This window comes from Peromyscus maniculatus, chromosome 13 (assembly GCF_049852395.1).
Source record: "Peromyscus maniculatus bairdii isolate BWxNUB_F1_BW_parent chromosome 13, HU_Pman_BW_mat_3.1, whole genome shotgun sequence".
NCBI lineage: Eukaryota > Metazoa > Chordata > Mammalia > Rodentia > Cricetidae > Peromyscus > Peromyscus maniculatus.
In genome coordinates, this window is record NC_134864.1 from 37,405,179 (window position 1) to 37,420,530 (window position 15,352).

General features: G+C 42.6%; 1 protein-coding gene across 2 annotated transcripts in view; it reads left to right on the plus strand.

Annotated features, from left to right (window-relative positions):
• Positions 1-14,410, plus strand: part of Epha4 (EPH receptor A4) — a 134,207-nt gene extending 119,797 nt beyond the window's left edge. Inside the window, exons 11-17 of one of the 2 annotated variants that reach the window (XM_016009883.3) lie at positions 230-415; positions 4,654-4,715; positions 5,149-5,358; positions 7,239-7,388; positions 10,803-10,996; positions 13,684-13,868; positions 14,169-14,410. In XM_016009883.3, the coding sequence (XP_015865369.1) occupies positions 230-415; positions 4,654-4,715; positions 5,149-5,358; positions 7,239-7,388; positions 10,803-10,996; positions 13,684-13,843 (962 nt within the window). In that variant the 3' untranslated portion in view covers positions 13,844-13,868; positions 14,169-14,410. The remainder of the gene's footprint in view (positions 1-229; positions 416-4,653; positions 4,716-5,148; positions 5,359-7,238; positions 7,389-10,802; positions 10,997-13,683; positions 13,869-14,168) is intronic. The other variant, XM_006972130.4, reaches the window with a different exon arrangement.
• The last annotated feature ends 942 nt before the right edge of the window (positions 14,411-15,352 follow it).

Here is a 15,352-nt window from a genome sequence, read left to right on the forward strand (position 1 = left end):
TGAATCCAGAATGTTCTAATTCTTGCTAGCTGCATGACTTTGGTGAGGTTTATTTACCTTAAGCTTGAGTTTCCTATAATAAAACGAAGTCCCTGAGAATAGTGCCTACTACAAAGCTTTGTGTGAGGGGGGACTAAATGAAATTATCATTGGGGTTCCCTAGTGAAGTGCCTGATACAATGAAAGTTATTTCATCTTGAATGCATTCCTGGTGCATCTTCTCCCACAGGTGAATTTGGAGAAGTCTGCAGTGGGCGTCTCAAAGTGCCAGGCAAGAGAGAGATCTGTGTGGCCATCAAGACTCTGAAAGCTGGATATACTGACAAGCAGAGGCGGGACTTCCTGAGCGAGGCCAGCATCATGGGACAGTTTGACCACCCAAACATAATCCACCTGGAAGGCGTTGTCACCAAATGTACGTGGGTCATCCCCCTCTACAAAGCTAAGTTGAAAGTTACAGGGAAATTAAACACACATTTTCTTTCTAGGGAAATGACAGATGGAACAGGCCCACTGATTACTAATAGGAGGAAATCAACGCAGTACAGGACCAGTCATTAATCTTTCAGTCAGCTCTAAATAGGTCTATGACTGCAGCTGATGCCCTGTCTCCAAGGCAGCTTGTGTGAGATTTGGGGGAAATTAATATCACAGAGTTTTATCTTTCAAATCTTTGCTAGACCAAACTGATCATCACAGGGTAGGCCCAAGCAGATGGTAAACGAAATGAATTTTATAAACAGGAAAACAAAAGCTCGCCACACCTTGGATTGGAAGCTTGGGTTCCAGATGCAGGGAGCGAACCTTGGGAATCTTTATTATATCGGGGGATTCGCTTGTCTGCTCTGCCTGATTTATGACTGTTGCCGTTCAGCACCTATTTACAGTAACACCTGGTTTGACCCTTCCTTTTTTAGCCCATTAGCATTCACTGAGCTCGTGAACCACGCTTCAGTTAAAATACGACACAGCTCAACAGATGCGTCTTGTGAAGGGAACCCTGTGTACATCTGTACAGCTGGCTAAGACGAGCTTTTAAAGCGCCACACGGAGAGAGCACCAAAGCAGTGTGTGTTTAAGGTGGCTCCGCTCCAGGAGCCCCAGTTCCTAACTACAGTGAGCGAGAGTCCAGGATCTTGGAAGCCTGAGGCTCTGTCTTCAGTGAGGCCAAGATGTCTCTTGTTTGATTTAAGAGGTCTTAAAAGCTTGTCAGTCAACAAGTGGCAAGTGTCAGGACGGCTGCTTCAGTGAGTGAGAAACAGGGAGGGGAGGCGGCTGGAGTGGGGTAAGTGGGAAAATGGACACAGTTGTAGCAAGCCACAAAGTAAGTACACAGTCTTTGGGAAGAAGAAACCAGAAGGTTACGATAGATAGATAGATAGATAGATAGATAGATAGATAGATAGATAGATGATAGATAGGTAGGTAGGTAGGTAGGTAGGTAGGTAGATAGATATAGGCAAGCACCTCAAATTTAAGCCGACATCAGAGTCCTAGTAACGATTTTTAGGGGCTAGCAAGATGGTTGGTTCAGAAGCATATAAATGTGCTCGCTGACAAGCCTTGTGGCCTGAGTTCAATCTCAGGAACCCACATGGCTGGGAGGGGAGAGCTTAACTCCTGAAGATTGTCCTCTGACTTTAGGACAAGTTCTTGGGGCCATACATTCCCGCATCCCATGACCCTAAATAAATAAATGGTATTAAGTGTTTTCTTGTAGTTTTTAGGACAGTTTCCTGGGCCTTCTCTAAAGAAGTTTGAATGGGTGGGGGCATGGGGGGTGTGGAGGGTAAGGGTTAGGGGAGAACCATCTAGGCTTTCATTCCCAAGGGACAAGGTAAAGGTGATACCAGTACCATGTGTTCAGCATCCATGTTGAGAAATAACTGGCCCGATGATAAGAGCGTTTGCTCATGCCTCTATCAGCAGTTGGTGGTGGCTTTGGTGGCTTGGCCACTCTTTTGTTTCACTGGTCTCGTCTATAAAAATGGAGATAAATAAAACTTGCCTTGCAAGGTTATTTGGGGAGAAAATAAAATATTTAGAGTGGGTTGCACAATGGCAAATTAAACACACACACCTCTTTAAGTGTTAACGGGTGTTATTATGTCTGAAAGAGTACATCATTCCTCACATTGAGAATTCTTCAAAAAAAGAAATTTGAGGCTGAGGACGTATAATTTCCTACCTCAGGTGAAGGCTATAATTAGCATAGAATAGTTCTATTTGCTTTTTAAGATTGGTTTTTACAGACAGGATATTTTTTTCTGTTGCCTATGGCCTTCGAAGCTGCCCAAGCCCCTCACGACTTTAATTAAAAGATAACATTCCCTTTAAATACTTCTGCAGGTCCCTTTTCTAGAAAGGGGGCTCTGTTCAACAACTCGGGTGTTTTTCCTGCCGCAGACAGTGATTTTCATAGCACCTCTGCCGAAGAGGGAAGAAACAGAGGATCTTTGTGTTAAAGTCCCACCGCGCCTTTAAAAACCCAGAGCTATTACAGCTGTAACTGTTACAAACGACTGGGTTCATTTGCATAATGCAGTTGTCGCTGAATTAGAATGATTTAAAAATTTCCACCAGAGAACTTGTTGGGGTCCCCTCCCTTTCTGCTACGTCCCGCCCCCCCATCCCTGTCTGTTGTATGGAAGCAGCCACCTCCATCCCGGAGCCCACCGCTGCTCAATTTAGAAATCCTTTTGTGGAGAGCTCTTCAAGATGCTGACAAATGGATACTTTTAATAAACAGACAAGGGGATACAGAAAACTTGAGAAGGTGGCGAGCAGAATCAAACAGTGTGGTTTCAAACCAACCAGTTCCAGAGAAGCTATCTAGAATGGGGGCGGCGGGGGGGGGGCATCATAAATTCTCCTTGTTCCTTCCTCTTGGATCTTCTCTGGAGAGAGCTCCTGGGGAACTAGTGAAATGGAATTAGGTGTTAATGCTTGGCTGGGAGAGCCGACTTTTCCTCATTAGTTGACAAAGTATCTTTAGATTGAGGCAGGATGATTAAAACCCACATAGGTGATTTTGTTGTGGCCAAAGACTTGTAGAGGGCAAATGTACTGAGACCTCGCCATCTCCCACACAGCTGAGCAAGGTGAGAAAGTCGCTCTGAGGACCCTTTTCAACAAGACCAGAAGCATTCTTAGGGTCTTTCTGTCTACACCACGGTTCTGATTTTCATTCCTCACTGAAGTCTGCATGGGGTCATTCTCTGGTTTAAAGAGCTTGCCTCTGAAATATGCCTTAGACATGACAGTAAACACACACACACACACACACACACACACACACACACACACACAGCCAACAGAATAAATTGGACTTTTTAGGAATGAAAAATTCAAAAGTCCTGCCTCTGAAGTGAGGGCATTCCCTCCCCTCCAACTACATAGTCGGGTTGAGAATATACTGTGTAGAATAAGGAGTGCTTTTTCAACCGTGAGATGTCCCAACCTAGTTTTCTGACTAAATCACTAAGTTCAGTCAGCAAGAACAATAAAGGTAAATATTTTCATTAGTTCAGATTTTATTTTCATCAAAGGAGATCTTTTGCTCTGCTCTGCCCCACATTTTCTTAGTGGAAAAAAATAACAGGGTTACTGCGTTTGCTGGATCCCTCTCTTCACACCCCACACCCGACCCCCACCCCAACAGTGCCCCGTAGAAAGAATTTTCAAATCTGAATTCATTGCCTGTGACTAAGAAATTAAAGGAAGGTTATCTCCTCAGGTCTCCCGAGAAACAAGAAGGTTGATTCCCAAGTTCCCATAGACCTTCCAACTGTTTTGCTGAATTCAAGCTCCTGTCTCAGATGAAATGATTTGGAGATTTTACTTATAAAATAATCTTATTAAAATTTTTAAGCAATGTATTTTGATCATATTTTTTCTCCTCCCCCACCTCCTTCCAGATCCTCCCAACCTCCCTATCCGATCACCTTCATTCCTCTCTAGGGGGAAAAAAACCCAAAGATCAAAACCAACTTTCCAAAAACAATTTGTTTATTTGTTAAGATAAGTTGTTAAAGGAAGCAAATAGAACTGATGAGTGAGATGAGAAAGGACAAGAGTCCTGGATAGGAGCAAGAGATGGGCAGAGTTCTGTATGGTGTGTGTTTCAGGTTATGTGTTTGAATAATGAAGTATTCAGTGTAACTACATCCCTACAAAACCTGAGTTTCTCTAAATAGAGAAGAAGCTTTCTCTGTCCACAGACTTTATTTAGCATCACACAAGCTGCTCTTCTGGGAATAAAAGTCAATGGATTATTCTAAAGATTCCTTTTCTCTCACACCACACACACACACACACACATTTCAACAGGCCTGCCCATTTATCATTTTTCATCTGTTGTTTAAGAGAGCAATTATCCATTCATGTGATCCCTGGGTACTAGAGGCCACTTTCGTTAAGGACCCTGTCAACAAGCCATCCGAAGGGTTAACCTTCCAGATGGAATTTAAGCCTACTTGTCCTTTGAATATTTCATTCCTAGCTTCCCACAGCTGAGGCATAAGCTTGGATTGTTTTAATTAAATTAGATCGCACAAGACAGGTGTCTTGGCAGTAAAATTTTGCACAGCCCATTTTTATCTCATTAACTGCATGGCTCATCAAGGGCTTTTGTTTTTCTTTTGGAAACTCTAGGTAAACCAGTAATGATCATAACGGAGTACATGGAGAACGGCTCTTTGGATGCATTCCTCAGGGTATGTGTCTACTTTCTATTGAACCAAGGAAATACTAGTATCCAGTAACTAACAGATTCCTTGTATACATTCTGTTCGGTTGCATTTGTGGAATTTTTTCAATAGGGTTCAGGAAGAGGAGAAATGGAATACGATGTGATTCTTAAGGCTATTGAATAATCCATGGGCAATGAGGGTAGTATTTGATTTATTCTCACACCGTGGAGCTCTGTGAGCCATAGATTCATTAAACTTGGACAATATCCATCTATCACAGGAAGCCAACCCAGCTCTCCTCGTGAATTAGTGACTTTGCTCAGAAGGGCCCGGAAATAATGCCGAGTTTCATTGCATGCCGGATACAGATATTCAAAAAGAAGCCGGTAATAAATGCTTGGTGATAATTGATTTGGCCTAATGCTAATGGGCTTGTTCCCTCTCTCTTCCTATGCAGAAGAATGATGGCCGATTTACAGTCATTCAGCTGGTGGGCATGCTCCGTGGCATTGGGTCTGGGATGAAGTATTTATCTGATATGAGCTATGTGCACCGAGACCTGGCTGCTAGGAACATCCTGGTCAACAGCAACTTGGTCTGCAAGGTGTCTGACTTTGGCATGTCCAGGGTGCTTGAGGATGATCCCGAAGCAGCCTATACTACCAGGGTAAGGACCGTTGGCCACCTACCCCTGGCATAGCATCCACTCTGATGAGACTGATGCTTCCTTGCCATCTTGATGCTAGAACTCTTCCCAATTTCTTTCCTTCAAGTTAACTCATTCTTCAGGCCCTCTCCATATTTCTGCATTCCTTTTTCAACCATGCCTTTATAAAAAGAGGATCTGAAGCCCACTCTTAACAGGTATCCATTTTGTAGAGTCTCAAATTACAAGCAAAATGAATTCTCTTTCTTCTAAATTTTCTTGGGCAAAGTATTCGCGAACAATGTGAGGGTGTCACATTGAGCCAGATCAGAAGCCACTATCAAGGGCAATTGACTCAACAAATGATACATTATTATGGAAATCAGAAGGTTGGATGACTTATTGTGCATGTATGCATATGCAGTGTGTGTGTGTGTGTGTATATATATACACATACACTGTATCCCAAATATATATCCATGTAATGCTAAAGTTCTCTTCATTTCTGAATTTTTTTTTTCTTCCTTCTATACTCCTTTTCTTGTCTGAGGTTTGCTATTTGGTTCTTCAAGGGGCAAAATTTCTTGCTCTGTATAAGCCAAAGCAATATTTCTACTTGTTGGCTAATTGAGTGTGGGAATGTATGTACAGAATTATCTAATGGCTTTCAGTTTAGTACTGACAGATAAGCAGGGATTCGGACACAGTGAGAAGGGCTCAGGGTAGGCTCAGAATGTCTGCTCTCTTAGCCTCACGATCAGAATCTAATATTCTAAAGGGATAAACACACAGTCCTCAAAGAATTCTGGTACTCATGCAGATCCTCTTCTGAGTCCCGAGAATATCTTTGGTGAGCCCAGGAGACCTTTTATTGTTGTTTTTAGTATTGGGAGAGAAGAAAGTTATTGAGGCTTCTGGAAGAATCCATGTACATAGATAGATCCCTTAGGAAAATGTTTAAGGAAAGCATGTGTGTCCATCTGTAGATAAGGTGGAGGAACACAGTGCATGGGGCTTTCACAGTGAACCCCAGAGCAGGAAAGTAACCCAGGCAATTTTTTATCCTGATGAGTCAGTCCTAATAAAGCTGAGGCAATCTTAAATGATGGCTGCTGAAACTGTGTGTGTGTATGGATCTAAATTCAAGTTCTTTTCTCCACGTAGAACCTTAGGAAATTTGAAACTCAACTGAAAGTATTTTTTTTTTTTTTACACCTAAGAGTAATCAGGAGACATTTGAGAGTGTTTAGTGTAGTTTTATTTTGTTTTGGAAAACCTTTCATCTTTTTCTGGTTGATAGTTTGTTAATTTAATATTTTTGTAATTTTTTTAAAATTTTAAATAATTTAACTAAGTAATAGTCTTCCCTTCGTGGAAAAAATACTGACTTTTCCCAAGGGCCCATTACCTTTTGTATATATTGAGTACGTTTGTCATGTTACAGAAGACTGTGAGGCAGGGAGAAATGTCCGAATTTGGCTTCCCTTTGTTCATTGTTTCTGAGGTAGTGGTAAGCACTTCCTTGACAAGGCTGGATGAGAGAGTGCAGGAAGAAGGCAAAATAAATGTAAGCCTCATCTCCTTTGATATGCCCCAAATAACATATGTATTTATGTAAAACCCGAGATTTCCTTTCTGTAATATTGCCCTAAGCAGCACTCCGAGAATAATTAGACAGATTACTCCTTCTCTTCCCTTCCCTTCCCTTCCCCGTGGTTAACGAATACACATGAGAACTGCCTCAACCTGGAAGACTTTACTTAAACAAGGCTGTTATTACTGAAAGTACCTCAGGAATGCTGTTGTCTTTGCTTGTCAGTGAGTCACCACCCTCTGAAACAAACATGACTGGCACATCAGTGGGAACATGGGGAAATAACGAATAGCTGGAATCTTCACAGGGCGGCAAGATTCCTATCCGGTGGACTGCACCAGAAGCGATTGCCTACCGGAAATTTACATCAGCCAGTGATGTCTGGAGCTACGGAATCGTTATGTGGGAAGTGATGTCGTATGGAGAGAGACCGTACTGGGATATGTCCAATCAAGATGTGAGTTTTTACCCTGAGATTCAGGCAGTTGTATATTACCTTATGATTGAGTAAGCATTGGGTTTGAAATGATAACGTTAAAGTCGACATTCTTAATATAAATAGATATGCCTAGTAACCTCATTCCACATTATAACCAACAATGACTTGATTTCAAGACCAAAATTAAATTGTTTCCACGGTGTAGAGGAGGGGAAGAAAGACATCCATGGATTTATAGATAATGCAAATATTTTGAGGAAACAAATTTCACGTGTGGTGGAATTGCCACAGAAGTTTTGTTGAACAAAATCTGGTGAATATTTTAAAGCTGGTATCATTGTAATTAGACCTTGGCCCTCAAGGACTCTTAAATAAAGCTTCACTAAATGACCCTTTGTAAATTATGCACATCCCTTTAAACGTACCATCTGGACTCATTCGTGAGGGAGTATCTACGATGCATGCAATTTCAGAGACACATTCAATAATGACACTAATAAGATTCCAGGCTAATAGAATTTAATTACAGACATCTCCAGTGAGGAAGGAAAAAACAAATGCAAAACACAGTAAGTCCCAGATGAGGGATTTCCTAGAACATGTTTTAGTTAATTCTGGAAAAATTTGGGGGACTAGAAGTGAAGTGACCCCCACTCCCATACCTTTCAAAACTTTTCTAGTATAGAACATTATAGAATAGAGTCCTTACAATATACTATTTGGTTTATCAATTAAAATGATACTTAGAAAGTGTCATGCTCTGAGCTAGCTGAGCACTTCAAATGACATTTCAGAAAGCTCTCCTTTTAAAACTTGAATTTGATGTGGAATATTGTCTGCCCATCTATCTGCCTCATACACCTAACTGAACAGGAAATTACAAAAGCCTTGACAGTTAAAGACCCAGATATACCCACATAGAATGCAGGTTCCTAAGAGCAATGGGGAAGCCATGTATTCACATCCAAGTGTGTGTGTGTGGTGGGGGGGAGAGGGTCTTCAGTGTACCTAGCTGGTTTAAAGCAGAATGATAGTACAGACATTGCATGGTGGACAGGATGAAAGATAACAGCTAGCATGAGTGATAGGCAACTATAAGATGGGGAAAGATCGGAGGTGAGTGCTGTGTATGTAGTTCATTGTTTGAAGTGACTATGGCTTGTAGATATCTTAAGTATTCTCTGGCAGTAATGTTTGGAGTCAGTCCCTCAGAGAGGCAGAGGGAACCTGCTGAGCACAGCATGCACAAGCTCACATAGTGAGTTATTTGGCATTAAGCTCCTTTTATTTGAGTTGAGAGTCTCAGCTAAATGAGTGTCCACTAAAGAAAGAGAACAGTATTCCTGCCCTACCTGTTCTCACACTGGGTCATTTTGACAGTTTCTGTACTTCCCTAAAGCAGTTTGGTTGTTCTATACATTTTATTTGGGTGACTTTGAGGCCATTTCTGGCTCACAAATAATACTGATATGTCATCTGTATATGTTTGTCTATCTGGATTTGGGGACCAATGGGAATCATCAGGAAATGTAATTGATATAATTGGGCATATGGTAAGTGGAATGGTGATACTGGGGAAAATACATCGAAGTTAGCAATTTTAAAAAATTATCTTTTGCTCCCCCATGCAAAAGACTTCCGTAGTGAGCTGCAAACCATGCTTTATTAACCGAGAAGCTATCTTCCCGGCTGGTCATGGGTAGGGAGCCTTGCAGAGAGTATCCATCACTTGGGTTCTCCCATCACCAGCCCAGTGCCGTTTGCATTCTCATCAATGGAGAATGCTTCCATCAACTCCAAAGTCAATACCATGTACTTAGAAAAATAAAAGAAATAAAAGGTTCAGACTGACCTAATACGCTTGTCACAATTAAATACAAGCAAGGTACCCAAGGCAGAGTCATCTAACTTAGAAGGAGAGGCAGATAGTTCTGATACAATAGGATATTGAAACACACTTGGGAGGTGGTCCTCCATCAAAAGATGACTGTTAGATTGAAACAGTGTTCTGGTTAAAAAGACAGCAGTCCAATCTGAGCCTAGAGTCCAGATCCACTCACTGACTGTTTTTTGCGGCCGGCCAGTTTCTCAGCAGTCAATAGCCACTGGTGGGATAAATCCAATGTGGTTTTGAGATGGCAGTGGCACTTTGTCTGCTGGGCAGCAATCATTTGGGTAGGGGAAAGCAAAAACAACAACTAGAAGACACAAAGTATCACACAAGTAAAAGTGCTTCTAATATCTGAAGCTGCTCATGAACAAGGCTTATAAGTAAGAAACAGCATGAAGCAGTTCCCCTCCTGAGTTTTGCACAAGTCTGCCAAATCCACCCCTATGGGTTTCACATCCCAATGGGAAGGGGATTTAAGGGAAAGCCAGAGAGATTGAGCCAAGCATGGTGGCTGAGGCAGGAGGATGGAGAGTGGGAGGCTAGCCAACTGACTCTATTGTTAGATCCTGTCCTTAAAAAAACAAAAACAAAAGGGACAGAGAAAAACAATAAAAGAGAACTCATGTGAATATGCTGTCTGTGAGGACACATTAGAAGGGCTAAATTAACATGAAGTTGATTGATTCCTTTAATTAAGCAGGTAGACAAACCACTCCAGATGGCCTTGAGCCCTAAAGCAATAGGCACCTACCATTGAAACTTTCGTTTATGTTATGTGTAAGGATCCCCCTTAAAATATGAATGTATTAGCTGAGTGGTGGTGGCACACACCTTTAGTTCCAGCACTGGGAAGCAGAAGCAGGTGAATCTTGGGAGTTTGAAGCCAGCCTGGTCTACATGGTGAGCTCCAGGACAGTCAGGGCTACACAGAGAAACCCTCCCCTGTCTTGAAAAAAAAATGTATTAAAGTCTTTTTTTTAAAAAAAAAAAAAAAGAATTGACTCACGAACATTTTGAATAGTGAATCAGCATCAGACTGTGGCCAAGACAGAGACCAAGCTGATGTCTGAGGGTATAGATCTCCTAAAGAGAAAACGGTTGGGAATCTGGAAATGGGAGCTGATGCTGACATACATACATGATGCTACTGAATGAGGAGACACAGGGGCCAAAGTGATGCCCAGGACATTCCAATTAGGAATTACTTCCCCAAAGAACGCCCGTGGCACTGGGCGGCTTTTCCTGGAGTGTGTGGGTGTGCTGATGCTGAATGGCAGAGTGCAGACAGAACTCTGTGATGTTGGAGGGCCTGTCACCAGAGCTCTGACACCATGCTGTGATCTAATTGGGTCCTAACCACTTTGGAATATCAATGCATCTTTAGTTCAAGTTGCAGATTGGCATCGCGTTCCATTTAACAGCTGGCTTTCTCCCCCTCTCGTCACTGGCAGTACCTAGCTTTGGCTTCTGTGAAGGGGTTGGAGCTGTGCCCGAGCTTAAGCTGCTGGCAGCTCACCACATCCTCCTGTTGTCTTGTCTAGGTGATTAAAGCCATCGAGGAAGGCTACCGGCTACCCCCTCCCATGGACTGTCCCATTGCCCTCCATCAGTTGATGCTGGACTGTTGGCAGAAAGAGAGAAGCGACAGGCCGAAGTTTGGGCAGATCGTCAACATGTTGGACAAACTCATCCGCAACCCCAACAGCTTGAAGAGGACAGGGCCGGAGAGTTCCAGGTTTGCCTTGCTAACTAACAGTGATGTATGAGGGGCTCCATCCTATGCGGCAGGCGAGGGCAGCGCATCCAAATTCCTGCCTTTGCAAAGTCACAGGCCGCCTCCAAGCTCTGCAACCTGAGGGCTCCACCATAGCCAGTGGTTCTATGAATACTGTAAAGCTCCCAAGGCCATTGTTCACCAGGAAGTTTCCTTGAGGGGAAGAGCTTTACTGTTAATGGGTTCAGGACACCCAGTAGACACCAGCCTCATCTGGTATAGATCGAGGCAGAAAGGCTTGTCGGTTAGACTGTTGTTAAGTCGAGGACTCAGACCTGCCTCAGGTGAGGGACCCAGTCAGCTCCCAATCTGAGCTCCTTAAAGATGTCTCTTTTATTGTGACCTTAAACATAGAACATCCCTTCCATGTTAGTATGTCTGAGGCCTTCCAGCTTCTGCAGACCCTTTGAGGTTCTCTTCAAAACCGCCTTAACATTCTGGAGGGGAAGGAATACAATTCCTATCACAATACAAGAAAAAGGGACCCTGGAGCAGATAGCAGAAGAACCTTCTATTCTCGGTGCTTCTAAATGCCTCCCAGTGGCCACGGGACAAAAAGGGTCATCATCAAGCTCTTAAAATAACACTAAATATGGCTAAAATTCACATCTTGCTTAAGCTGAGGCCGTGTGTAACTTTACTAATTGAAGGAAAGACATTTTTTTTGCCATGTGAGGGCTTCCCCGTCTCCCCCCACCTCCCACTCCCACCCCATTCTTAGGTTAACATGGCTCCCAAGCCTTCTTTCTAGGTCTAGTCAGTTTCTTCAATTCCCAGAGTGAACCTCCTTTACTTTGTTCATCTTCAACTGTGTTGTTTGGAAGGGAGAGATACTTGTTTAAGGCTAAGTATCTGTATCTTTAGTATTTTGTACTTCTCTTAGCATTTAGATAGACCTTAAAAGCTCCTCAGCCACTAATAGCCCAAGACCACGCAATGCCTGCTTTACACCAAAGCCCAGAGCCAATTGGGTTACAGCATGTACTCTTCTCAGTTCTGAACGTTTTCTTGATACTTACCACTATTGCTGATAATGGAATATAGTAAAACATGGGACATAATTTAGCACAAAATTAGGCAAATTTGTTCTCCAAAGAGAATGAAGACATCAGAACAAGTTTGGCAATGACCTTTGGGACCAACTGACACCGAGTGAAAATATTTTCACCCTGAGGTTAGGCTGACCTTTCACGCGTTTAGAGCCCTGCCATGAGCTTAGCCTGAAGTTACAAGAAAACACAAGTGATGGGTCTTTGTTTGATAACAAATGCCATGGCTTCACATCCAACACTTAATGGCGAACATAAAATTCTACATGGTAATGGTATTCACTCAAAATTAGGAGAATTCGACCGTTATTTTTATTGTAAACAGATGCTGAATTTTACTCAGAAAAACCAGACAACTGAAATAACAGATACAAAAGGAAGGTCTGAAAGGCAAGTTATTTGAACACAAAATTGATTGGTATAAAAGGAGTTTTAACTAAAATAGTTATGTGAAAAAGAAATAATGCAAATCAAAATAATTTAGGTATAAATGAAAACTTTTCAAGGATTGGATTCATTCTGTATAAAAAAACAAATCTAGGCATTACAACAACTTCCTTCTGTTTTTTTTTAATGAGACCCCCCCCCCCAATCGAGGCTAAAATATTAAAATCAGACATAGACTTTTCTAGGTTTTGAGGGCAAAGAGAAGTTTAAGAAAGCTGCATTTCTATGTAGGAAATTACAGTAGAGGTGTCGTGAAATGCCTCCCTGAAGGTCTAGCCTGTGGTCGTTAAGTATTCTGAAGATGACTGTAAGTCTCCTAAAAACTTCCATGGATGAGAGGTTCTTTGTTATCTCTATCATTAGGAAAGGAAAAATGCCTGAGACAGTCAGTGTTGACAGTGATCTGATAGTAAACACTTGGCTTGAGTATGAATAATTTAATAACTAAGTTAATAAGAACTGTGACTTTATTGGAATGACTATTGACAGATGAATCTGAGGAGCACATACCCCAATCCAATCAAAGAGCAATCAAAGTACCATTCTCTCTGCTGGTCAGGCATGGGTTGATTGAAGAGCGGATTAACTCCGGCTGTCCCCGGTTGGTGGGAATGCACTGAGTCTGTCTGCACATCTCCCTAAAAGCATGCTGGATTTGAACTCTCAGTGTTCTCCCTGCTTCCATCAAGCTCCCAATTTTCCTCCCTTGAGCTTCACTGAGGTTTCCACAGTTGCTGAACCAATGTTTGTGGTATTTGTAGTCCTGACGGAAAGTAGATTCTTTCTCCAAAGACTACACAGGTTTGAGTCACAAGGGCTCCCCAATTCTCTACTGAGTTAGGATGGTCAGAGACCTGCTATGAGATTCAATGTTCAGAGCAGTCCACCTAAAATGAATGCCGAGGGAAAAAAAAAGGTTGGGGATTTAGCTCAGTGGTAGAGTGCTTGCCTAGCAAGCGCAAGGCCCTGGGTTGGGTCCTCAGCTCCAGAAAAACAAAACAAAACAAAAACAAAAAAGAAAAACACAAAAGCACATGTTAATTTCGAATGACAGTTATTCCCCTTAAACCTCTTCGTTTAGCCCTTGCTTTCCCTGGTCTGTCCTATGCACTCTGATTTCTTTCTGTTTCTGTATTCTCGCTCCACTTTCAGACCAAACACAGCCTTGTTGGACCCCAGCTCCCCTGAATTCTCGGCTGTGGTATCAGTGGGCGACTGGCTGCAGGCCATCAAAATGGACCGGTATAAGGATAACTTCACAGCCGCCGGGTACACCACGCTAGAAGCTGTGGTTCACATGAACCAGGAGTAAGTACTCAGCGATGTAACACCAAAGGGTAAATCTAGATTTCATAGTATTTTCCTGTCTGCTTTGACTTTCATAATCATTCCCTACTCATTAAAAAAAAAAAAAAAAATCAAAGCTGGAATGCCTCTCATTTTGATAGAATATAATTTTACACAACCTCTGTAGTACCTCATTGTTTTATTGGATTGCTTAATGGAACATCTGTGCACCTTCCTTGTATTAACTGTGGCTGATTCAAATGTGTGTCTGCATGAAGCCTTGAGAAGGAGGCTCTGTGCACCCCGCCCCCCTGACTTTTTCTTCCCCTCTCTCTGTGCCCCGCCTGCAGTGACCTGGCGAGAATTGGCATCACCGCAATCACACACCAGAATAAGATTTTAAGCAGTGTCCAGGCGATGAGAACGCAAATGCAGCAGATCCATGGCAGGATGGTCCCTGTCTGAGCCAGTACTGAATAGACTCCAAACTCTTGAAATTAGTTTACCTCATCCATGCACTTTAATTGAAGAACTGCACTTTTTTTACTTGTCTTCGCCCTCTGAAATTAAAGGAAAAAAAAAAAAAAAAAAAGATCTGCAGCATTGCTTGGTGTATGAGATTGCCGAAACCTTGGGGCTTACGTGAATGACCTTGATCATCCATCGGATTTAAACCTGGAGCCAGTAATTTCTCAGAAGTACTCTGTCCACCGCGGCTGTGTATAAAATACATGTACTTATCTAGATAAAACTCTGCCTGAGTTGCGATGCTGTGTTTCCTGTTACATGCCGGGGTTTTGAAGTCACCTTAATCCTCCCTCTGTTTGGAGTTGCAACCGAAAGATTTTGTCTGTGGCATCGACTATGGTCGTCACTCCTTGCTGGAATGAAGAAACGCCGTGGCCCAGGAGCATTGTTGAAGGACCCACAGGTGGCTGTCGGGGCTGGGTTCAGACCACGGAATAAAAGCCAGGTGGAAGCCACGTGACCCATCTGTGCCGACTCTTCAGTGCCCAGGACAGCTGGTGGATTTCAGACATAAGGGGCTGGGAAGAAAATGAAAATGGATTCTTTTTTTAATGCAAACTCCTCCCAAGCCCGATTACCCCTGAGTGGACAAATGAGGTCTCTTTGGGCCTGAGGCTGTGCCATATGAAGTCTTATTTGGGAATGCTACAAACTTATCGTAACTACCTTATGGATAGTGGGCTGTGACAATCCTGAGTCGAGAAATTTCACACTCTCCCTGTTTTAAAGAGGCAACTCCCAAATTTACAAGGTAAGTTAAAAGAATGAACAATGGCTCTGTGGTGAAAATCTCTCTCTCTCTCTCTCTCTCTCTCTCTCTCTCTCTCTCTCTCTCTTGATTCCATTTGAAACACTGAAAAGCATGCATGTCGGGTGCTGGGTTGTGAGATATTTGGGTTCTCTTTTGATAGTAGAAAACACTAAAACCGATATGGCTCCCCTGTTGTTAGAGATAGTAATGAGGAAGTCACAGCTGTTCTCAGCCTCACCACTGACATTTTGGTGA